The 25,144-nt window shown below is 39.6% G+C and overlaps 1 protein-coding gene across 2 annotated transcripts in view; it reads right to left on the reverse strand.

Annotated features, from left to right (window-relative positions):
* Window positions 1-2,661: 2,661 nt before the first annotated feature.
* The window catches only part of bcl2l11 (BCL2 like 11), a 29,803-nt gene continuing 7,320 nt past the window's right edge, over window positions 2,662-25,144 (reverse strand). Inside the window, exons 3-5 of one of the 2 annotated variants that reach the window (XM_044213654.1) lie at window positions 19,727-19,743; window positions 19,164-19,282; window positions 6,131-6,161 (exon numbers count right to left, since the gene is read on the reverse strand). In XM_044213654.1, coding sequence (XP_044069589.1) covers window positions 19,166-19,282; window positions 19,727-19,743 — 134 coding nt within the window. In that variant the 3' untranslated portion in view covers window positions 6,131-6,161; window positions 19,164-19,165. Of the gene's footprint in view, window positions 6,162-19,163; window positions 19,283-19,726; window positions 19,744-25,144 lie in introns of both variants that reach the window. The other variant, XM_044213653.1, reaches the window with a different exon arrangement.

Consider the following 25,144-nt stretch of genomic DNA (forward strand, 5'->3'; position numbering starts at 1 on the left):
TTTTTTTTAAGTTGAACTCGCTTAAAATAATTTACAGTGTGATATAAGCAAAGTGTACTTAAAGTATCCAAAGTAAAAGTACTCAATACTTTTAAACAGCACTAAGGTAGAGCTAGTCATTTTTTATTTTAACTATTTTAAATACTGTCAGTTTAATCTGTAACAAATAATATTTTATAAATTGATATAAAGCTTTGTTTAAAAAAATCTTCATCTGCAAAGTAACCCTCTGAAAAGTAGTTGACTATAAGTACCAAGTAGTTCCCAGTACTGAATACAATGCTGTTTCTGTTGACAAACAAGCAATTTATAAATCACTCATGCAGTTTTATGTTTTATGTAAAAAGATGTAAAAGCTTTATTTACAGCAGTTTAAAGCATTTTAAACCAATTAAAACAGCATAATTACAATATTTTCAGTGTACAATAACAGTATAAACAAAACAAGACATCATTTTGCTACAGTTGTACTGGGTCATTTGGAGTCATTCAATTAGTTTGTTTCTGTTTCTGCATGAACAGGCTCCAACAGATGCATTTCTGTACAGCATTTGCAGCAAAGCACAACACACCACAGTGTTTCTGGGTCCCCTATATTCATGTGTTTTATCTTTTTATCAATTCCAATGAAAAAACTATTAAAGAGTATAAATGTTTATTTTCATATTAATAGATCATAGAATTTGAATGATTCTCCTGTTCTATTAATCCTAAAAGCTCAAACAAATACAGCGGCTCCAGCAGTGTTGATGCGAGTCTGTAAAACCCTGAATGTCAAACAACCAACACCTACAAATAATAGGCGGTAAATCAACCCATTAGCAGGTTTCCATATCAGTTTCAGAAGACGGTACTTCATCTTTCGGTTTCCTCCCTGCCATGCTCTCCTCTCGCACTCCAGCTGTAATACAGTACTTCAAAATGAGGTCTTAGGTTTCACATGGCACAATATCAGAAATCAACATGCAGTCACAGCGCTCTCAATGTCACAGCGGAGGAAAAGCAAAGCGGGTAAATTTAGCACACAGGAAGACGAGCCTGAGACGTGTGCATTTCCAAAAGGATACTGTATGTCACTAATTTGAAAATTTTTATGCTATTTTATACATTTCTCCAGCAGGAAAGGATTAGGACAAGGAGGAAACACAAGTAGAAACAGAAAGTAGTGTGATACAGTGTGGTGAAAATTAAATGTGGACATAATTACAGAAAAAAACAACAACATTTTTTTGCAGTTTTTTTGCATTTAACGGTGACCAATGAATGAAAAATGGACGAAAGTGGCTTTACCCAGGGGCGGGTTTAAAAACTTTTGAATGGCATGAGGGTGGGAACTGGGGCACAGCTTTAAAGAAGGGGGGCACATTTGTAAAATCAGTAAACAGTGTATTAAGACAACGCATTAAGTCCGGGTTCTTGGCAATAATAAACTGTACCAATAGTTTGTTTTTTTCAGTGTGATAAATGAATGTCAAATAAACAACTTTAAATATTCTAATATGAAATAATGTCAATAAATAGCTACTATTTGTAACTCCAAGTAGCTGACAGCTATGGGCATATTATGAGACAATGGGCCCCTGGACACAGATATATTAAAGGTCCTCCACCCCGCCTACATAAGAGCAAGACCCCCAGGCCCAGTTTTGTGTCTCTGTGTGGTCGTTTTGCGTCTCTATCGTCATTATGAGTGTGGTCATTTTGTGTCTCTTTGTAGTTGTGTGTCTCTTTGTGGTAATTTTGAGTCTCTCTGTAATTGTTTTGCCTCTTTTTAGTTGTTATGCCTCTTTGTCGTTGTGTGTCTAGGTTCTGGTCCAGGGGCCCTGGGCCTGTGCCCCTTAGGCCTGCTCAGTAATCCACCCATGATACCAACAAGCCAACTATCTATCACCTTCTGACTCTGGTAGCACGGGCACCTCCTGGAATCTGATTGGCCACCCCTGGCCGCTCCTCTGGCTTTACCTATTGGTGCTGTTGTTTATTTGTGTACTTGGATGTCTAATCCATTGTTTACAACTGGTAACTTTCTGTCCTCAACACATTTTTGTGAGGCTGTTGTCAGGGGTGGATCATTTTTAAGGATTTCTACATCTATACAAAAGCCAATTCTTCTGTTGACTTTATCCACTGAAATGAATCACGCATGTCTTTACCCTTTACATTATGCATGCAATAACAAATGTCAACAAGCTTCAGTTACAGAATAGGCAGCCTGATACTAATCCATCATCTCATTGGAGGAAGTTTGAAAATGAAACTTTAAGGGCTGAACAGCTAATTTAACACTATTAAAACATGAGATTACACAGATGACAGAGTTGCTGAATGAGAGTTTAGGGATGATGAAAGCCCGGATCACACTTAATCTGTGATGCATTTGTGTTGACACAACTGTGCAAACATCCAAGCTTGACTCAAACACAGAATCATATGAAATTGGTCGATTGTGTTACAGCAAACTTCTTTTGCTGCTGCTCTGATTCGCTGTTCTCTTTGGATAACCCCACAGGGGGCATGCAACAGTGTTGAAACTAATTTGTTTTAAAAAGATTAAATCCAACACATGTAACACACATAATAACACAGTATCTTAAATGCTGCTAACAGAGACTTTCATGTGAAACAGATGAACATCCATTGAAGAGTAAAGTTTTAAATGGATTAAGTGTGATTCCTCAAACTGAATTTATTGAGACTGTAGCTGATGTGATTTTGTGATTCATTGGTACCGAACAAAACAACATACAGTATGGCAGAGAATTTGGTAACATCATACCATTCCAAACAACCCAGAAAACAATAGTTTTGCACAAATCTCTTTGGTCGACATTCACACTGCGTCCATGGACTTTTAAATCACCACGTTTGATGTTTACTACTGTGTAGCTCAATGGGCAGAACATGGCAAACCCAGACCCAGTGGGGGTTAAATTTAGCTACATTTGGGACCGTCTCATCCACTGCTTGGGAAACAGTGACATGCCTTAATGAGCTCATCACTGCCCCCTGAGGCCGGAGAGCAGAAAACAACCACTGTAACTATGGTTGGCGAGAACCACAGTCGTAATGGGTGTTTCCCCCCCCACAGGCACAAGGTGCAACAATGAGCCCATCCACACTAGAAAACAAACTTGGACAAGCCACACAAAGATGAAATTGATGCTTTATCTGAAGTGTTTTCAAACAGTATGTTTGGGTTTTACAAGAAAGAAGGCTTCAGTGATGATGATTAACTGGTTGGTTTGGCAAATGTACATCTGGTTAACTTCCCCACTTCTAATAAAGAACAGTGCACAGCCACTTCCCTAAGCTTCTATATGATAAGCATCCCTCATGTTGAATATGTATGCACTAATGGTATTTTAAGGTGCTTAGGACAATTTTTTTTTGCACAGTTCTTCTTTACTACTGTATATTCAAATACTTAACATTGTTCAGAGTTAATGAAATTAATTGACTGAACTGCATCCTCCAAATGCAAAGAAATCCAGATATTTTTATACAAAAGAGCAGGCATTTCATATTTTTTGCAGAAAAGGTTTTCATACTTTCTGTTTATGCATTTTAGAAATCATAAGACCTAAAAAAACACACACACAAAAAAACAATGGACGACTTTTGGTGGTTTCTCACATGACAACAACACCAATGTGTTTTAATGAGCCTAAAGAGTTCAAAGTTAAAAATAAAAAGGTACTTAATCTGAAGCCCGTATCACTGTTTGATATATAACCGTTAGCTAACTAGTCAGTGACAAAACCCTCTTTGACTGCATGATTCAGTGTTTGGTTTTCGTCCAGAAACCTCTCTCTGAGAGTGTTTAATGACCTGGCAAGCATGTGGAGACTTGGCCAAGTCTGAATCACTGCGCTAATAAACGGATAACATGACCTTGTCAACAAACCAATACTTGCCAACTATATTCAGTCTGGCTGCTAATGGTAAATCCAGAGGCTGAAACTAAGAATGATGGAAAACAGTACTGTTTGATCAGTTATTGTAGAAAAAAGCTTTGATTATTATATTCGAAGTCAAAGTAAGGTTTGTAAAAGAGTAAACAAGACAGCAGGAAATGACACTGTCTAATGGTTTAAATGATTGACATGATATCATTATTGATTTTGTTCATCATCTTGCCCTTTTGAGTTTCACTCCACTTAACTGGGAAGCTTAGTAACAAGTACTCAAATCTTATTATTGCATTGACAAGTGAAGTAATCTACTCCTGCTTTTGATTAGAAATGTGCAAAATATGTTTTAATGCTGAATAAAACCAAAGCAAAGAGAGAAATTAATCCCTTTAATGCTTTTTTACTGTAATCTTTTAGGAATCCATGTACACTGATTGTATTTGGTGATAAAAGTTATTCTGAAATTCTTGGAAATTTGTGAAGTTAGATTTTAGTGAGTAGAGAGGAAGCCACGGGCCTTCACCATTCAATCTGGTTCTAGTGGTTTCAGAAATACACAGGCTTTTCTATACAGAGGAAGATTGGTATCAATTACTCGAAGGTTGGTACAGTATCATCTTACTGGTATCAATGGGTGAGGGTTTTTTTCATGTAAAACTGAACAATACAGAGGATAAAATCTGTCTGGGCTGGGACAGGTCATAGGTCATATTGTGTACCACTTGCTGTTTAATAAGTTGTAAAGTAGTCATGAAATACATGGATAAAACATTAATTTGGCAATTTTCCAAGACTAGAACTTTCTATAATATAGATGTTTAGAAACCTAGTGGAAATTCAAAGAAATGGGTTCTCTTTTTTTAACTGCAAGATTGGTGCATCTACTTAAAGTACCTATGAAGGGTTAATCCTGATAACAGATTACCTGATTAAATATTTCCAACGGTAGCACAAGAGCTACTGTAGCTAAAACCTGACACAGGGTATTGAAATATGACACACAAAACAAAATGGACACTTTATCATCAATGCAGACAAATACAGTATTAAGCTGCATTCAGACAGGATTGATTACTCTACGGAAAGTTGGGTAATTTTAATATTGTATGTGCTGATCAGTCCAGAGCGCATATTCGCCCCCTACCACAGATTTATTTACCATCCCAAATACTTGTTTTTGCAAGCAAAGATCTGTTATTTTGTTTCATCAGCTTAGCTGATGATGATGATGATGATTTCCCCTCCTGTATTTTACAATCCAAATTCTGTAATTTGCCACCCAGAACAAGAAGTTTAGTTGCTAAGGACCACAACAAATATTTTATTACCCACCTGGAATATCAATCCTGTCCAAATGGGGCTTTAGTTGTAGAAAAATACACTATGTCATGGCATTTAATGATCTCTTAAGTCAATACCTGTGTCATTTAGTACTCAAATTATCAGGACACAGTTCATTTCTGCAGCTGAAAAAGCTGGTGTATAGCCGGCTCTTATTAACTAACAATGTAGACATAAGCAGATATGTAATTCATGGTAACAAAACATTTAATGGCACAGTAATTTAGGAACAATGTGTGATAAAAATGTTGGATAAAAATTATTACTTTGGCCCAGTTGGTTCCCACACAGGTCACAAGTCTGTTGCATGCTGGATCCTGACGTGATGGGAGTGCAAGATCATTTTTCCCTGCCTTTTTTTTTTTGCGGACTGGACCCACATACTTTAACAACCCTGCGTTTGCAGAGTTGATCACCCGAGGAACTCATAATCTCTGTACAATAAAAACAACTTAAAAGAAGCTAAAAAAGTAAACAGGAAACTGTACAAGGCACATTTGAATTTCCACAGGCGTAATTTTGGAAATTTCTGGAAAGGAGTGCAAAATCCCAGCTCTTTGGTAACATTGCAAAGCCTCCGAGACCGTGAAGGAAAAACAGTGGTGAAAAAGCAAAATTCCTCAATTGGGAAAGGGGAGGAAGGAAGGAGGGTAAAAATTAGTTCCTCATAAACAAAAAGGAGATTCAAGATGTGAACACAGATACATTATTAAAGAAAAATGCTACGTCTGCTGGGTTTTCCAAAGGCTAAACCTGAGAGTGGTCCTGGCTGTTCGTACTGCCTTGTAAGTAGATTATCCGTCCAATCAGAAGGAGCAGGAGGCCCACGCAGAGCAGCATTGTGGGCTCCTGGGGGATGTGCGGCAGCGGGTTCGGATGGACATCCCGTCTATGTCCACCTGCCACCCCCTGGCATGAAAAGGAGGGAGAAAGATGTTACAGTATTAATGATAAATATGTTACAAATATACAGCATCGTTGCATCAAAATGAATGAAAAAATCTGTTTCTCGAACAGGAAACGATTGGTTAGGGACACAACTAGAAAAGGGAAGAAGTTTGACACAGAAATAATCCAGCAGTAAGCATTGTGATGTCAAGGGAGGTAGATGGGTAAAGACAATAATCTTTAACTATGATGTTCTAGATTCAATGGACCATTCGCTATGCCCCGCACCTCTTAGTTACTGCTACATCTATAAAGCTTTCCATTCTAGGCACATATGCAGTTTACAATGATAACGTTTGCAGATTTACCATCGAAATTCTCAATAATAACATTGGGTCCTTAAATTTGGACAGAGGTAGACAAAAGCAGGCTTCTTGTTTCTAGCCTGCAACTAAATTGACGGTTGCCAGCTGAAATGAGACTGTCACTAGCAGATTTGATCAGCTGTAGCTAGGTAGCTAAATAAGCTAACGTTAGCTCAACGACTTGGTTGAAAACGCTGTCAATGCCTTGTCAGCTGACTTGTTTTAAAACCCTGTTAAAATGGTCTTCAATATGCACTTGATGGCGACATACATGATATTGTGCTAAAAGACTAAAGCTAAAGCTACATGTCCTAAGCAAACAGTTAGCATCTTGTTAATGATCCATGTAGAAGACATACAAATATGGAAAAAGCATTGTTCTTGTATTACAGTGCGACATGATGACATCATCAGGGTTATTATCAGACTTTGGAAATCTCCCTCCACAGCCATAAAAGACATTATAAAACTGGCTGAGTAGTACTCTCCATGACAACTATACTGACCTTGTAAAAATGGTGAAGTGCCCTTTTAAAAATCACTAGTTCATAAACCACATACTTTAAAGTCTTTAAACTCTGATGGCAGGCTCATTCAAGATCAACAACCAAGGAGAGCTGAGTTTGCAGAAAGCCAAAGCAAGTCAAGCGGAGTCTGGCTGGATTCACACTAAGATTGTGCAAGGTCTTGTTAGAACCATCTAACAAAGTGATCAAATCCTGGCTAACCTTTGCTGTCCAGTCTTCAAAAAAATGTTACATCATCTTCAAGTAGCGAATGGAATCAATAAGTGAAATCACTTGCTGTATTTTTGGTTAGGACTCTTAATAGTTCCTTCACATTGTACGTCTCAACTGTCCTTCCTGTCTCTTGCTATTTTGAACACCTCTCTGCAGTCATTCCAACACACTTAGCACGCTGTTGACTGAAACAGGTGATTTGTTTTCATTTCTGCTCTCCATCCCTGCAGTCGAAAGCCCAGTGCCTTGGCCTCGGTCCATCACTCCAGCAGCAGCAGAAGCAGCTTCTCACCGATAAGAGATCTGCCCGGTCGACAGAAAAGAATGAACATTTCCCCTGGGTGGATGCACACTGGGAAGCTTGGCTACCAACAAAAACTTCTAAGTAACTAAAACTTTAGTTACTTACCATATTTTCCCTATTAGCTCTAGTTCAAACCTATGTTAGGAGGTAAACACAGGATTCACTGATAACTTTTTCTTATTAAATAATTAACTGGTAAAAACAGCTCATAGTGGCCAACAGTAGAAGGCTGTGGTTGCACTATGCAGCTCACAGGTGTGAAATCTTGGAGCTGTGTGAATGTGAAGCAGAGTTTTGCCAAGAAAATCCATCCTCAGCTACTATTGCTCCAATAAATAAGGGTTAAAAAAGGAAACTTTACACTCTAACTGAAGCATTTACAAGAATAACTAAGGCATTTACAAGAGTAGGAATCAGTTTTTCCGCTGGAAGATGGATGTCCTGTTTTGGCATGAAGCCTTTCAAATACAGCCCAGCCGGATGGACTGTACAATACCATCCAGACATTGACTGGCACAGAATAAGCTTTTTGCCCTGAGGCAAGACTGTTCTCTGAAAAACAGGATCTTTATGGATGAGAGCGAGAAAGGAATATCAAAGCTGTGTGGTTTGATTGAAGTGAGCCAAAAACCACAGGAACCCCTAATGCCAGAGGAGGAAACAGGTGAGGGGAGACTAGTTGAGCCTGTGATGAATCAGTCTGCTTCTAATTCTGCTTCTGACTCTGACCAAGTCAAACAAATAGGTCGGAGACGACCAGAGAGCTGCCAGAATACTGATTTGAACAAGACTTGACCCCGATTTCCTTTACGGAGCCAGTTTGACAAGCCTGATAGAATTATAGAGACTCATAGAGAAAGAAATACATTGTAGAAAAGGCATCCACAATAGCTGAAAATAGACCACAATGCAATGCATCTAGGCAATGTATTGGGTTTTGACCCCCTGACACAGACTCAAACACTGAAAGCATGCATGATGCCATTCATTGGGAATGGACCCTCCAAATAACATTCTGGTGCCACCCACTGCGACTCAAGACTCATAAGACTCGAGCCCAGCAGCGCAACCTGGGGAAGGTAATAAAGGTAGAACCTTATGCTAATTTCCTCTGACGGACAAAACAACAACCTGGAGACAACCAATCACACTTATTTTGATTCCCCCTGACAGTTCTTTTCTACTCCAACTCAACAACGTAAAAGTACTTCAAACTAAATCAAAGAAAAGCTGATTGAAATGATCAACGGCCTCCCGATTCTCTAGGATATAACTTTACTGAGATACCAAAGCTTGAATGAAAAACAACATGAAACACATTGCTCTGGAAATTAACTACTTTGCTTATGAGCCGGTGTTGTGGCAACAGGTGAGAATACCTCAATCAGATCTGAGTATGTAAATTACGTGCTCAAGTCCATATGTTTAAAGAGGAGGTACGTCTAAATCATCAATATTCGATAATATCGATAACTAGCAAGCTATATTTGCTGGAATCCATTTTCTTACCATATGTTTTGGCTATAACAATCATGAGCATTTTTTTTGCCATGCTAGCGGTTGGTAGGTTTACTAATTTGCAAATGTCAGCATGTAAAAACCCTAAACTAAAATGTTGAACATGGTAAACATTAAACCCGCTAAACATCATCATGTTAGCATTGTTATTGTGAGCATGTTAACATGCTGACGTAAGCATTTAGTTCAAAGCACCACTGTGCCTAAATACAGCCTCACAGAGAAGCTGGTGTGGCTGTAGCCTTTTAGTCTCGTTTTATTATTGTTTGGAGGTTTAAATTAAATTCACCATGAAAAATGGACTGCCTAATTTTTCAGAAAAAAAAAAGGCACAAATCTCCATAAACACATCTGGAAAAACACTTTTTTTGTGACATGACATGAGATACTTTTTTCTTCTTTCATGGAATGTTTCCCCAGTAATCATCACCTTATGAACTTTCTAACTTTAAATCAACAGTTGAGGAGACACCAGTGTAGGAAGTAGCTGAAAGAGGCGGCAGTCTGTAAGACTAATTTCACTGCAGCTAAATCTGAGCCTGATTTCCCCAAATGTCATCAAGGGACTGTTGTGTTTGGCAGTGAAGTGAAGAGCAAACTCTCCAAACACTGATTTTTGGGGGGGGATTTGGTTTCATCTCCACCACCTGAATTTCTGCCATTATCATAAATCGAGACTTGTATGGGTGTAACAGTTCAAGCGTTAACTTATTAGTTCGACCTCTTTCATTTGGCAGCACACAAGCTCAAAAGTCGTTCACAGATTAGAGCCTTTGTTTTGAGTAAAAAGTTCTAGTGGATTTTCAACTGAAGAGCAATTTTTGTAAAAGCAGTAAAGATTTAGATATGTAATTACGCTTTTCTGTTGTGAAAACTTTACAATTATTGTTATTAACGTTGATTTGCTCACAGCAGCGTTTATCATATTACACATTAGAGACTTGTCTCTCCTCAAAGCAGCTTTGGAAGACAGACATAAGCTTTGTGGTTTATAAGTTGGCAGAGTTTTTGTGCTCTTTCCTCACCTCACGAACCGCTGTAATGATTTAACTGTCAGTATGGTCTGCAGTTTGCAGAGTAAGGAAAGGGACCACATTGTCAGATTTATGAGTCTCAAGACAAAAAGCAAATGAAAGCTTGTTTCACTATTACATGTTTGATTTGTTGATCTATTGATGTCTAGATACCTGACTATGGAAAGGGGATAGTCAGCTGTTAGCTGTAATCATATACGGTTGCAAAGAGCATGCATTTTAAGCTCCATCGTGCCCACTACAACCACAATCTGAGAAGCTCTATTGGAACAATTGGGATTCACAACACTTGAGCAATGCAATATCCTTCCACATTACAGTATATCCTGCTCTGTAGTCATGGTAGGCACTTATATTTTATATCTGCGGCTAATGAGAGAGCAGGAGAAACAGTCAATGACAACGTAACAGGAGGATGTGGTGTACCTGGGAGGAGCTGAGCTTGATGTATGTGGTTTAACACAAGTGACACATTTATAACTGACCAACGTTTGTATACAATGTGTCTCAAGCCACCTCATGAGTGATCAGATCATTGTCCTACTTCAGTAAATCTTGGGTGCATTTACACCTGGATTCATTTATATTAATCATCATCAGACAGCTGTCTGATAACAGAAGGTGCATGCTCAGAGTTTCCTCAACTGGTTTTAAGGATTCAAAGGAATAGTTTGACATTTTGGCAAACACACTTATTTGCTTTCTTGCAGAGTGTTAGATGAGAACTCTCATCACTCTCATGTCTGTACGGTAAATATAAAGCTAGAGCCAGAAGGCTACTAGCTTAGCTTAGACCAGATGCAGGGGGAAACAGCTACCCTGACTCTCTCCAAAGTTAACAGCTAGCCTACTAGCACCTCCAAAACTCACAAATTAACACGTTGCAATCCAAACACAAAACAGTAATGTCAAAAAGATTACAGTAAATCAAGTGTTCTGGGAATACAAATAATTACCTAAGATTAAAAACATCATGTATACAATACGGCTTGTCTGTTATTTGGGTGAATGATCGTATTTCAGTCAGGATGAGAGGTTTGATTTCCACTACAATCAGAAACAGATGTACTCCTCAGCTGACAAACTGCAGGCTGGGAGTCTGACACGAAGCCAAAACCAGTTTCACCAAACACTCTTGATATTTATCCTTATACCTCAGAATTACAGAAAAGGAAATACACACATACATCCACACACAGACACACATTGGTAATCCTGTAAGTTTCCTCATTTGAACTCTTACCTCAAATAACCCCTTCCATCATCTGAGAATAGAAAACCTGCTGCCACAAATCATTTTCCTGCTGTCACTGCAACTCTGCAGGCTTCTAACAAGTAGTTCATCTGGCACACACACACACACACACATGCAGGCACCACCATATACAGTGCATGGACTTGCACATACACACGCACACAATAGTGCTAGTGTGATGCAATACGAGCAAAACATCCACAACACGAGAGAAAAACCAAGCGGGCAGTCAGCCAATCAACTTGCTAGATAATCAGTCAACCAGAAAATCCACCAGTCAGACAATAAGTCAGTTCACCAACCAACTAAACAAAGATGATACAACTCATGTGCACAATATCTTCAGATCTACTTTAAAGGATAAAGCTGATTATGATTCCATGTTTTATCCCAATTACTACAGATTGTGTTTTGTTTAAATACATTTTGAATATCTCACATTTTTTATACTTTTTCCTGTGTTTCAGGCAGCCATTGGTTTCTATTCATTTCAGTTGACTTGATATACAGCAGGTGTATGAATCCATTACAATCAACATCACGTCGCCTTTATTTTACATCAGTTATGTTAGTGTTGCATTTTAATGCAGCTGAAAGTGCAGACCAATTTTAATCGTCTTCTCAGGTGATGAGTTCAAATGTTGTTGGGAGACTCCAACATCCAAGATTCGCATTCATGCACTGCAGTAGTAAATCGTGTTGTGAATCAAAGCCAGAGGACAAATGATAAATGAACACAGATGAGTGAATTTGGCAGCTTTGCACATTAAGCTAGGTTCAAAGTCAAGGATGTCTGAACTTCCCACCAGTTCTTGAATGCACCATCTTGAAGTCTTTTCAAATAAATCTGTGACTTTAGCAGCATTGCCATGCACCGGCAATGAGAAAAAAGACAAGTAGACTAGATGTTCACTGTGATGAATTACCCATCTCAGGTTTAAAGAGTCAGCAAGTTAATGTGTATTGAAATCAATGGGGAAAAATGGAATATCTGGAAGGGAGGAAGTCTAAAACATAAGGAATGCTTTGCAAAATGGCAGTAAAGTAAAATACATGTGAAATGTAGAAAGGGCTACAGCACCCTGTTTGACTGCTCAGTGTGGGACACTCGTTAGTCAGAAAATCAATGCACAAAATAAGACAGATAGGATACAACTGAATGTGAATTATATGACATTCCTTTCCTCCATCTCATATATTTCCATATTTTTCTGTTCTGTTGATTCTGCCATGAGACAAGTCTCTGATGCAGAGGATTTCAAATATCTCATCTTGCTTTCTTGCTCTTCTCCTTTTCTCTTTCATTTCACAGTGGAAACATTGAGTCAGCCTGTTCCAAAAAGCTCATGTGATTTTGTTTGGTCACCACAACTTACTATGCTGCCTCTCAAAAATAGCTCTCTAAACAAGGCTACACTTACAAGTACACGCACACCAAACTAGTACACACACACACACACACACACACACACACACACACACACACACACACACACACACATGCAAACTGACTGGGTTTGTTATATTACTTCTCTATCCTTCTCACTCTTACCCTCTCTCTGCTTTTACGTTCCACTATGCAAACCTCCCTAAACACAATAATTTGAACATCTTCTCTTAAAATGTTTTTTCAGTGGATTTCTTGTTGTAGAGCATTCATAAAAGTTACACAAAAATATGTCTCACTTACATCTCTGTACATGTAAACATGTCTGCGGATTATCCTTTGCAAGCAACCAACGCAACACATCAACACCTAAACACAGAGGTTGCATTAGTGATGTTGTGGTTCTGAATCTGAATGATGGCCTTCATTACTTGTCATCTCTATTACTATCTCATGTTATTACTTACCTCTTTTGTCCTTTTACCCAAACATTTGTGATCAAGTTATGACTGCAAATAAATTCCAGCAAGCTTTTCTCTGTCCTATGTTTGATCCTGGCACAAAACGTAACATGTGGTGTGTCCATCCCTGTCAAAAGCTGCCATTATTCTCTGCTGGATGTCCACTCAAAATCCTCGAACCTTCAGTTTTCACACTGCAATGTGAGCATCATGTTTTATGCATGGAAAGTGAAGGAAATCCCACCACCTCAGCAGGAAAGAATAATGTAGAGGGCACACAATTAGAGCATGTTGTAGTCTGACTTTTAAACAATACAACAAAACAACAAGTGTGAGTTCAAGAGAACTTTTCTGTCAGAGGAAGTTATTTCATTACAACTAAAGGTTTTCCTCATTTAACCAGGACTAGAAACCAAGGTTTAGCTGACTACACTCCTTCAAGTCCATTCAAGTCCAATCCATAATTCCTTCAGCTAGCAGGCTATAAATAGGCAAATACTACAATAAATGTGTTTAGTCCTGCGTTTTACTGATGGAAACAGCAATGCACTCTTAACTCATAGTTAAACAAAGGTTAAAAATACTGCCTTTCTCCCGCTCTTTGTCTTTCACGCACACTCAAGCACACACACAAACAAAAAACACAAGCAGCCAGCCAGTGACACCCGACTGCTCCACAATGTTCCTCAGAGTTATTTCTGTCTTCAGGACAAAGGGTTTTACCTCTTACTGAAAGATGACAGTGTGTATTGGAGTTTGTTTGAGTGTGTGTGTTTGAGTGTGTTTAAGTGTGTGTGTGTGTCTGGGTTTGTGTGTTTTGGCAGGATAATTAGACCTTGTGCTTTGCTCCCTGAGAGTTCTTTAACCACAGGGCTGAGCCATAATGAATCTACACTGTCACGGACACTAGACTATCACACCACACACACACACACACACACACCAGACACCATACTGAGCTCCTTTACAGATGTTTGAAAACAAACACGCATACATAATCATGCACACATTGTGTAAATGTTTAACTGAGAGAGTGAGGACAAAGGAGAGGAGGAGAGAGGAAGACTAGTGAAAAGCAAATAATTACTCGTCATTGTATTAGTGTACACACTGCTGTGCGTCTTATAATACAAATAATTAATCACCTCAATATGATTTGCATGTAAAAATATCTTTTTAAAGTGCTTTGCTAATTTCTCAGGCAATAAAATGAACTGAACCGAGAGGAAACACCTGTGTGTTTGTGAGTGAGTGTATTCTCAGATGATGTGAGTAATTTTAAAGCCTCTACAGCCTGAAATGATTCAGCTCTGCCTCTTGACCGACGCCTTCAGGCAATGAAACTCAATAAAGGTCTTCTGTCAACAGTGACAACACACTGGCAGCTCAGTATTCAACAATCCTTCTGATAAATTCACAGATAATCTAAAATACTCCTTATTTTACAATAGCATCAGGTTCATCTCTGTTTAGAGAAATAATTATTAAGTCGGTTTTACATTTGCCTCTCTGTCCAGCTGGACTCATTTGATGATGTAAAGGCTGTCCATGATGTTGTTGAGAACTTGCCTACATTAACCTTCAAACTGGGATAGTAGGATGTCATTAGTTTTGCAGGTATTTGGTCATAAACCGGAGTATTAGATAATAACATTTTTGGCACTGTATTGAAACATAAGGGATGACCGAAGTTATTACAATGCATCCTGAGGGGAATATGAACATCTGTACCAAATTTCATGGCAATCCATCCAATAGTTGTTGAGACATGTCACTAAAAAACAAAAATGACAACCTCATGGTGGCGCTAGATGAAAAGTCAGGGGATCAAGTCAATTGGCTTCATCCTCTGGGGACAATGAATGTCTTTACCAAATTTCATGGCAATCTGTGTGATAAAAACAATTGAATTGTTTATTTTGTTCCAAATCTGTTCTAATCTTTGTTGTTTTTTTCCTTGTGAATAACTGAATTTTACCTCTAAAATGTATAAAAAAGTACAACTGGTAGACATATACAAGCAAGGGATGGCAAGTAGACATTGCTTTGTTTTAAGGGGGGGAGGGGGTTACAGGTCATAAAGGTTGGGAATCACTGCTCTAGGTTCCAGATGGAGGTGTTCAGGGGGCAGTCACACCAGGTGCCTGAATCACCACAAATTCACCCGTCAAGCTCAGCTGGACTTGAGCCAGACATGATTCATGATGATTCACCTATCCTGCTTAGCTTGTTTGATGACAGTGTGAAGTTCGTGGCATTTTTGAGAACTTCTTGAAATTTTCTTTTGCTCAGAAACTTCCTCAAGTTCCTCTCAGATCTTTCAAAAACTGGTCTCAGGTGAGAGACCAGAAATGATGACTCACAAAGACTGATGATTGGTGAGAAAGGCTCAGCGTGTCGCCTCGAATAGAGACGCTATAGCTCGCACCTCGAGTCAGGCATTGGAGTGGTGGTCTTAGCTGAACGCTTGGTGGTGGGGTGACACCTGTAGTTTGGCCATGTACCATTTGAAAAGAGACACAAGACCATTTAATTGTGGGTTCACCACCCTCGATTGCTGCATGTTGAACTGCAGGCAGCTGGTCCAATGCCTGTTATGCAAGGGACATGATTGGATTAGATTCAAGCATTAAGGGTCTTAAGGGTGTAAGAGATCAGAGAATATAACATTTCCTCTCCTCAAACAGGACGACAATAGCTACATACTTGCCAACAGCAGGAATGATAAGCAAACCAACTACAATGATCTGTTCAGAGCTGGTATTCTTACTTGTACATGAAATCGTATCTTTTTTCTAATGTTTATTCTCTCCAATTCAGACCGATCCACTCTCCTATACTGTGGTTTTTACCCACTGTTAGCTAAGGAGAAAATAGACAACCCCAGAAACGCCAGCTGCTTCTTTTAACCTGCCAGCGAGGAAGTGAAACGTGTGTAGATTCACGCTATCCTCCCAAGATCCCACCCCTTCCATGCAGGCACCATAACCCACCAGTGGGAGTTTTCAGTAGACTGACAAGAGTCCCTCACCGGCTTCCCACCAGTGAACACAGTTGCGTTCAACCACTATGGGGAATTCAAACCTAGATCTCTGAGGTGGTGTCCAAGTGTTTTCCCCTTTTTCTTTAGCAATATGTTCGTGTTGGGCAAATATGGTTATATTGGGATTAAGTTCAGTTATTCATTTATTCAATCATCTGTGCATTCTTAGCAGGACAAACTGCAGTGGACTGGATGATCTGGATCATGTTTGTTTCAGCAACAAAAATCTTGTTTCTTCTTATACTGATGATTTTCTTAAAATCTGAAAAACCTGAAAAACATCTTATGCTACTGTGGTTATGAAATCATGTGTAACCATGCATGTGCACTTGTCCACAGCAACACCTGGCAAGAGAACAGGGAACAAGCCTCCACGTTCCTCTTTTTTCTGCCTCCTCAATGTTCTACAGCACAAACAAACACACATTCACGCACTTAATAATAATTATGATAATTCTGTACCCAAGTTCACAGCCTGATTGCCACTGAGACACACACACACACACACACTTCTGTTCTTATCTTTCTCTTTTTGTCTTTCTGGTAGTGTGACTAGGTGTTGAGTCACAGCCTCGACTCATCACATCCTCACATATTTCTCCAACCTCTGACTGTTTGCCTCTGCAGCTTGAGTCACAGCTGTGAGGGCCAAACCAGCCTTGCCTTGTGGCACATTATGTAGCACCTTATCCCAGCTTGTGGGATTTTTCATATATGTAATGAACTCAGTCACTCAGATACTGCTGTCACCCGTTATTAAACTCCTGATTTCCCCAGACTTCTGTGCCTAACTTAGTGAAATGTTCAAAGCGCACATTGACAGTATATTTGATCATCCAGAAGGCGGGTAAATGCAGTGACTGATCGAAACTCAATCCTGAAAGATGGATGAGTAACTCAGCTCGGTTTGAGACAATGTGATGACTGCTGGAACCACAGGTGCACTCAAATAACATCACTTAAGGAGTTTCATGGCTTTTTGGTCAAGAAAGTGTGCGTGTTTGGGGGAAAAAAAAGAGAGAAGCAAGAGGGCAGAAAGGGTTAACTGTCTTCCTGTTTGAGACTCCTTAGCACCCAGAAGGTTAAACACAGCGGGAGTAGAACATTTCAGACTAATCAGACTGCCCGGTTGGAGAGTCGGAACTTTATCGCTGTTAAGCTTTTGACACAGAGGGAGCATTTTAAGCTCTTCACTGGGATAGAACAGTCCTGTCATGCCTGTTTTGCCTTTTATTTTTTAAATCCATTTCTCTGATGAGATTAAAGTGAATTCAAACCAGCTCTGATTTTTCCCCCTTCTTCCTCTCAGGCTTCCCAAAGCTCCAGTCAGCTCTTTGAAAGAGGAGTAAATAAAACTGTGATGATGCAACATGCAGAAATATTACCAAGGAAACAGATGCCAAGAGAAAATTAACTCTTATTGCAGCTATGCAAGTTGACACACCCTGTCTGACAGACCGATAGGTAAACTGCACCATTCAAAGGATTTATATTCCCTGCAATAATGTGATTATCTCTTCAGTAAGGAAATAGTCAGACTACCGCAACTGTCATTTCATATCATAATCAGAACTGATTAACCGAGCTGGATTACTCATCCATCTTTCACGCATACAAATACGTGAAAACATGTCTCCATAGTGCTACTAGTGGTCAAAAACTCTACAAAGAACCTTTAAATATAAAACTTTACTGTCTTCATCTTTTAATTGCTGCGAGTAGAGACTCCAGTAAGGCTTCACATTTCCGTTAATTCAACACAATTGTCAACTTATTTTCAACTATAAACACCACATAACAATAAACGCTATCCATAGACAATTACATCTAATATTCACAAGCTAAATAGCTTCCTGTTCTCATCTGCCAAGGAAGAGTCAACATTCACAAACACCTCTTAGTACATCAGTATCTCAGTCAGACAGCCAAGAAATAATCAGCTAAACTGCTGCTACTGAAGCTGAGCAAATAAGCCCCGCTTTTATAATGTGAGCAGTCAATGAGCTTCTCTGGGTCTCACCACATTTAAACACCCAAGTGTACCACTAAGTTTTGTTTTTGTTTCTGTTTTTTCCCACTGCTGGAAACAGGCTGAGGGCTTGCAGAGGAGAATGGGGCTGCTTTCCACCCCTCTGTGCTCAACAAGCCCATCTTCTGCTCCTCCACTGTTCAGGGTTTTTTGTATCATATGGCTGTTTTCTTGTTTGGGGTTTTTTTTTTTAACTGCAGTGGTTACTGTGGCATCTGGATTTTCTGCAGCTTCAGGCTGTCTGCTTGGTTATTTTCTGATCAAAAGTAATTTCGTTTTTTTCACCCCAAGCGCAGTGGAAATAACCAGCTGGTCACAGGCTCCTTCAGATCACCCATGGCAGTATTTTAGGGCCATTTTTGTCCTGACCCCCCCCCCCCCCCTTATTTACTGCTCATTTTCAACAGCATCCTACTTCACACACACAGTTACACAGACGCTGTTTTGACTTGATTTGTGGTTTGTTTTTTGATTTATGTACTGCAGAATGCAGTGATCTGATAAACACGGACAATTGCAAACACTGATATTAGTGAATCCTGTTGGAAAAAAAGAAAGAAGAAAAAGTAATTTTACACATTCACACAGTCATATCTAGATGGGACTTGACTTTTGACAATGTTGACAAAAAACCTTAACTAAGATAACTTACCCCAACAATAACAAAAAAGACTAAAAAATTATGTTGGATTTTTTTCATGTACATGTGTTAGCTAACCACAGTCTTCTTCTGTCAGCCAATCCGCTGCTCTATTGCAGCTGTTGAGTGTTCAGCACTTTGCTCAAGAGCTCCACAAATGTGGTCGCTGGTGGTTACCCAGATCCCTTCTCCCAAACACACACACACACACACACACACACACAAAATAGTGTCTGTGATCACTGACCCTTAGCAGCAGCCTATTATAGTCGTCTCCAATGCGTCGTAGCTCTCGTCCGATTGCCTCCGTCTGCATGTCCCCTGCTGCGTTTCGTGGCCGCGTGCTACAGGGGCTGGGAGAGTGTCCTGAAACAGATGAAAAACATGCCAATTTGCTAATGCAGTACAGTTTTGCAATGATTAAAATGTTTAAAATGCACGTTGAACTAATTGTATTTCGATGCTTCATTTATGTGAAACACAAAATGTAGTCAAGAGTATGCAGCTTTATGTGTGATTGGGGATTTAAGCATGAAAACATTGTTCAGCACCAAGATATTTAAAAAATGACATTTACAGAAACCAGAGAGGAACTAGACTCCGTGGATGTATTTAAAGAACTGCATACAGTGTTCCAAGATGGCAGCCCATTCATTGCAACATATGCCCACTCAGTACGCACATCAAATGAGGAGCATCACCAGACCTGCAGTTCAGACTGTGGCCACTACATCAAAATCACCACACAGCCCAACAGTGAAGATGTGACAGAAAAGCAGACAACATTATTTAAAACAGTAAAATGCAAACCTTCACACTGGATTTTGCTGAAAAACTCACATGTGATGTGCATGTCCAGCTTTCCCGCCAACACATAAATGCAGAATAATGGTTATGGTTACAAAAATGCATGTCCAGATCACCGGCAAAATCCTATCAGCAGTAACATTTTGAGGAAACGAAATAACAAACAGACATAACAAAGAACAACCAGACAATCAAATATGATTCAGAGGGTAGGTGGTTCACAGTATCAGAGCAGAGACTTTTTTAGTTTTGACCCAGTTGAGTTTATTGATGTTATACATGATGCATGCTCACAATGCTATGATAAAAACCACAGAGATGTAAAGCAGAATATTCATGTAGGTGAGATTAAAGAAACAACAAAAGACACACAAAGCCATCCTTATATTTTTAGTTTTACTGTGACAAACTATTGTTGTCAATTCGTAGTTTAGATAGATTCCAGAAAATTTAAAGAATTACTTTTCATGCAAAACAGTCACAATATTAAATGTATGTGTGTCTCACTGGCATCATAACGAAGATGTAGAGACAATATCCCTCTTACCAGCTGACCGGCTGAGTGAACGCATGTGTATGTATGCATATGTGTGTTTTCGTGATTAATCTCTTATATTTTCAGTCTGAACAGTATGACTATGAAAGGCTCTGACCTCTTGACCTCTGACAAAACTCCATTTATGACTCATGAACGCTGTTATGAAACCCAGACTTAATGTTTCTCACATCCTCCAATATTGAAGAAGCTGCGTTCCAATCAATCCATCAGACTGCTGACCACACCAACAACATCCACAGGAGTGTTTATGATGTGGAACGACAGCAGTGTAACCCATGACTACACAAAACGTGCTATGTTAGAGCAGTGGAAAATACAGCAAGTGTTTTCTGCACTGCATTTCCCAGAGATCAAAAGTCAATCAAACTGTCATTGAATTGTCCAATTATTGTTTGCCCGTGTTTGGAAATTACTGTGTAAGGGCAGGTTGAAGCTGATAATGCTATCAGGTGACAGTGATGCCATTTGAACACTGGAGACAAAAAATAATGAAACAAAGATGGCTGAAAATGTCTCACTGATATGGATGCAGTTCGCCATTTCCCTGAAAATGAGGTCTGAACTGATGCTCAAATTCAGCTACAGTATCTCACAGAAGTGAGTACACCCCTCACATTTTTGTAAATATTTTATTATCTTTTCATGTGACACCACTGAAGAAATGACACTTTGCTACAATGTAAAGTAGTGAGTATACAGCTTGTATAACAGTGTAAATTTGCAGTCCCCTCAGAATAACTCAACACAAAGCCATTAATGTCTAAACCGCTGGCCACAAAAGTGAGTACACCCCTAAGTGAAAATGTCCAAATTGGGACCAATTAGCCATTTTCTCTCCCCGGTGTCATGTGACTCGTTAGTGTTACAAGGTCTCAGGTGTGAAAGGGGAGCAGTTGCGTTGAATTTGGTGTTATCGCTCTCACTCTCTCATACTGGTCACTGGAAGTTCAACATGGCACCTCATGGCAAAGATCTGAAAAAAAGAACTGTTGCTCTACATAAAGATGGCGTAGGCTATAAGAAGATTGCCAAGACCCTGAAACTGAGCTGCAGCACGGTGGCCAAGACCATACAGCGGTTTAACAGGACAGGTTCCACTCAGAACAGGCCTCACCATGGTCGACCAAAGAAGTTGAGTGCACGTGCTCAGCGTCATATCCAGAGGTTGTGTTTGGGAAATAGATGTGTGAGTGCTGCCAGCATTGCTGCAGAGGTTAAAGGGGTGGGGGGTCAGCCTGTCAGTGCTCAGACCAGATGCCGCACACTGCATCAAATTGGTCTGCGTGGCTGTCGTCTCAGAAGGAAGCCTCTTCTAAAGATGATGCACAAGAAAGCCCGCAAACAGTTTGCTGAAGACAAGCAGACTAAGGACATGGATTACTGGAACCATGTCCTGTGGTCTGAAGACACCAAGATAAACTTATTTGGTTCAGATGTTGTCTAACGTGTGTGGCGGCAACCAGGTGGGGAGTACAAAGACAAGTGTGTCTTGCCTACATTCAAGCATGGTGATGGGAGTGTCATGGTCTGGGGCTGCATGAGTGCTGCCGGCACTGGGGAGTTACAGTTCATTGAGGGAACCATGAATGCCAACATGTACTGTGACATACTGAAGCAGAGCATGTTCCCCTCCCTTCGGAGACAAGGTCTCTAACATCCACCAGCTCCGTGATGTCATCATGGAGGAGTGGAAGAGGACTCCAGTGGCAACCGGTGAAGCTCTGATGAACTCCATGCCCAAGAGGGTAAACGAAGTGCTGGAAAATGATGGTGGCCACGCAAAATACTGACACTTTGGGCCCAATTTGGACATTTTCACTTAGGGGTGTACTCACTTTTTTGGCCAGCGGTTTAGACATTAATGGCTGTATGATGAGTTATTTTGAGGGGACTGCAAATTATGAAAAGATAATAAAATATTTACAAAAATGTGAGGGGTGTACTCACTTCTGTGAGATACTGTATCTGAACAGCTCAGTCAGTCAGTCATGTGAAGTAGAGGTTACTGTTGTGTCATTTTGGGGCTGGTTGTAGAAAGATTTACTAGACTGGTCTGGAGTTAGACAGGCCTTAGTTTTTTTGTATAGCCTGAATGATACTGGATTGTTTTTTTTTTAGGCTGATATTGATATTTGGGGGTTAAAGATGGGGTATGCGATTCTAATCCAATGCGCGTCTTTTTGTCAAATTCAGCAAATATCTCCTCACAGTCCACTAGCTGTCTGTTCAGTGTGTGTGGTGAAAGAAATCTGGTGTTTGTACACAGCCCTGGCTCTGTAAATGGGAAACAAACAAAGTGACTTGGACCGAGCCACACAACAATATTCCAGCCACGATTTGTGTGCCAGGTAAGGTTAAATGACTTGCCCACGGACATACAGCTTACTTTCTAGTTTGCCAAGATGTCCTGTTGTTGTGATGTTAGCTATAGCAGCAGGAGAGTTGTGAGTATCGCTGTCTGGAGCTGCTGTGCTGGCTCTGGGAAACGTCCCATTCCCCCCTGGCTGTTAGCTAGGTTGTGGGTTAGCAAACTGTCCCTGTAGTTGCTGCTGCAAAGCTATCGTTAGTTATATTACTTACTGCTTGTTCACTCAATATCATGGTATTGTATTTCTCCAGAATCGCATATCCCAGGTAAGGTGATAACAATATATTGAATGATAAAATTTTCTTTTAAAACAAACACATACCATAAACAAACAATCTTGATACAGATAGTTTATATTTGTTTTTGTTTTTTTTAAAGAATTTTGACCAAGATATATCCTGAGCGGGACATTTTACAGTTGAAAAATCAACTTGTCAAGTGAACAAACTATATATTAGTGGTGACACAGTTTCTAAATTACCTCAAACCTAGTTTGGCATTTCTGTACTGTAGCCAACATACACATACCGATACCGAAATATCTGTAATAAGCTCATTTCGGACGATATATTGGTCTAGCTGTAGTTTTTATTGTAAATTAGCTCTTTAACACCCATCACACATTTGGGGGTGGTCTGCCTAAATTAAATCAAATTGGTTATTTTTGACCATTAAACCTGTTGAAATTAATTTGTAAAATAAAGGATTTATTACATTGTTGGACAGCCAGACTGCTTTGAAGGTAGGTAGATACCATATTTTTTTAGTTTCAGTTGTTTACTCAGGACATGCATTGTACCATGATTGTCAAGAATCCACACATGCAGTTTTCATAGCAGTGTCTGAAAGTTCTTTACATGGCTCGCATGTTTGCTAATGCTGAAGAGCAAATAATTTAGAGACAAGACTGACGTCTTGAATCACAGAATTTTCCTTGTAACAGTTAACTTGTTCCAGAAGATACAAATCTTCAGATGAAGAGTCTTAATTTACCCAGAATACATAATGAATTACTCCTACTTAAGACAGTCAATTATTAGTCAGCTTTGTGCAGCCTATTAACTTAGATTTCTGTCTAAAGTTTGTTAGGGAGAAGCCTCAGGCAAAATCTATCTTTGTGCAACCAGCCCCGAGGTTGTGTTATAATTAAACTGTGTGAATATAAATCAAGCAAAGACAAGAATGCATCAATGTCGACTGTTCACTCTGGCTGAGACTGAAGAACCCTGACTGTAGGTGTGATCTTCCTGCTGCAGGAGGAGGAAGTGTTGTGACAGGATAGCTGTAATCATGCTGTCAGGGAGCGACAACAACAAGATGATAAACTGACTCTATCGTGCTCTCTAATACACCATCAGGCCAGCATTCTTGATAACCGGGACTTTTCTTGCATTGAGGACAATGTATGATATTTTGTATGAGTGTGTGTGTTTATCTCGTATCTGTCTTATCTGATGGACGTAGCGGACTGAATGAGAGGTGAAGGGTTTCTGTCTGCATCTTACAAAAGACCTGCAGGCCTATTTTGACTGCCACACACACACACACACACACACACACACAAGCCTATTTTGATTGGCGTACTTAATGAATGACACACATACATGCTGGTCTGTTTTGACTGGTATCTTGTCTGTCTGGCTGCAGTGAAAGACAATGAAAGAGACACAAGGCAATCAGTGAAGCTAATCACTGCTATTATAAAAAGCAGAGTCATGCGTACAGAGGTTACAATACGCTGAGGCTTACGGAAGTTTTATTTCAGCTTCTGGAGATTACTTCTTCACTTACAAAACACACCTGTCCTCCAGATAGATTGGGAGGTGGTGCATGCAGTATTGTGTGTTTCTGCATCTGAAACAAAAATGACTGCTCAATTTGGAGAATCTGAGAAAAACAAATTAGTGAAATAGTATCACGACGAGAGAAAGATGTCATTACATAGTGGATATATTTGTCATCCACTGGACCAACACTGTGAGGGGATTTACTGTGTTAGTTGTTTTTGTTTTTTTCTTTGTTTTGTGCCAAATATCTCAGCCTCATGCCACAGTTTTGTTTGTTACCGAGCAACAGGATAGGCAACTTTAGCCGACAGCATCATAGCTAAAAGCATGCGTGTCTTGTTCTGTTTTTGTATCTAAATAAACAGCAGAAATAAAAACAGGATCTGGGCTGTGAGAAGTGATGAATGTCCAACAAACACTTTGGTGGCTCCATCAATACGAGTTCAAACCTACAGAACTTGATTTTACATTTTATTCTAGACACCAAAGTTGACAAATAAATAACTATTTTTCTAGTTGAGATTATGGTGCAGTCATAAAACAATGTTGGACTTGAGCATGAAATGTCATTCTTGACCTTTGGGACCAGTCTATGTTATGAAACGATGGAATTATAAAGAAGTGAGCTTACCAGACCTCTGTAGCCCACTCCTCATCTCTGCTTGAGGCTAGTGGCTCGAGGCTACATTAGCCGCTAGCAGCATAAC

This window comes from Siniperca chuatsi, linkage group LG11, assembly GCF_020085105.1.
Source record: "Siniperca chuatsi isolate FFG_IHB_CAS linkage group LG11, ASM2008510v1, whole genome shotgun sequence".
NCBI lineage: Eukaryota > Metazoa > Chordata > Actinopteri > Centrarchiformes > Sinipercidae > Siniperca > Siniperca chuatsi.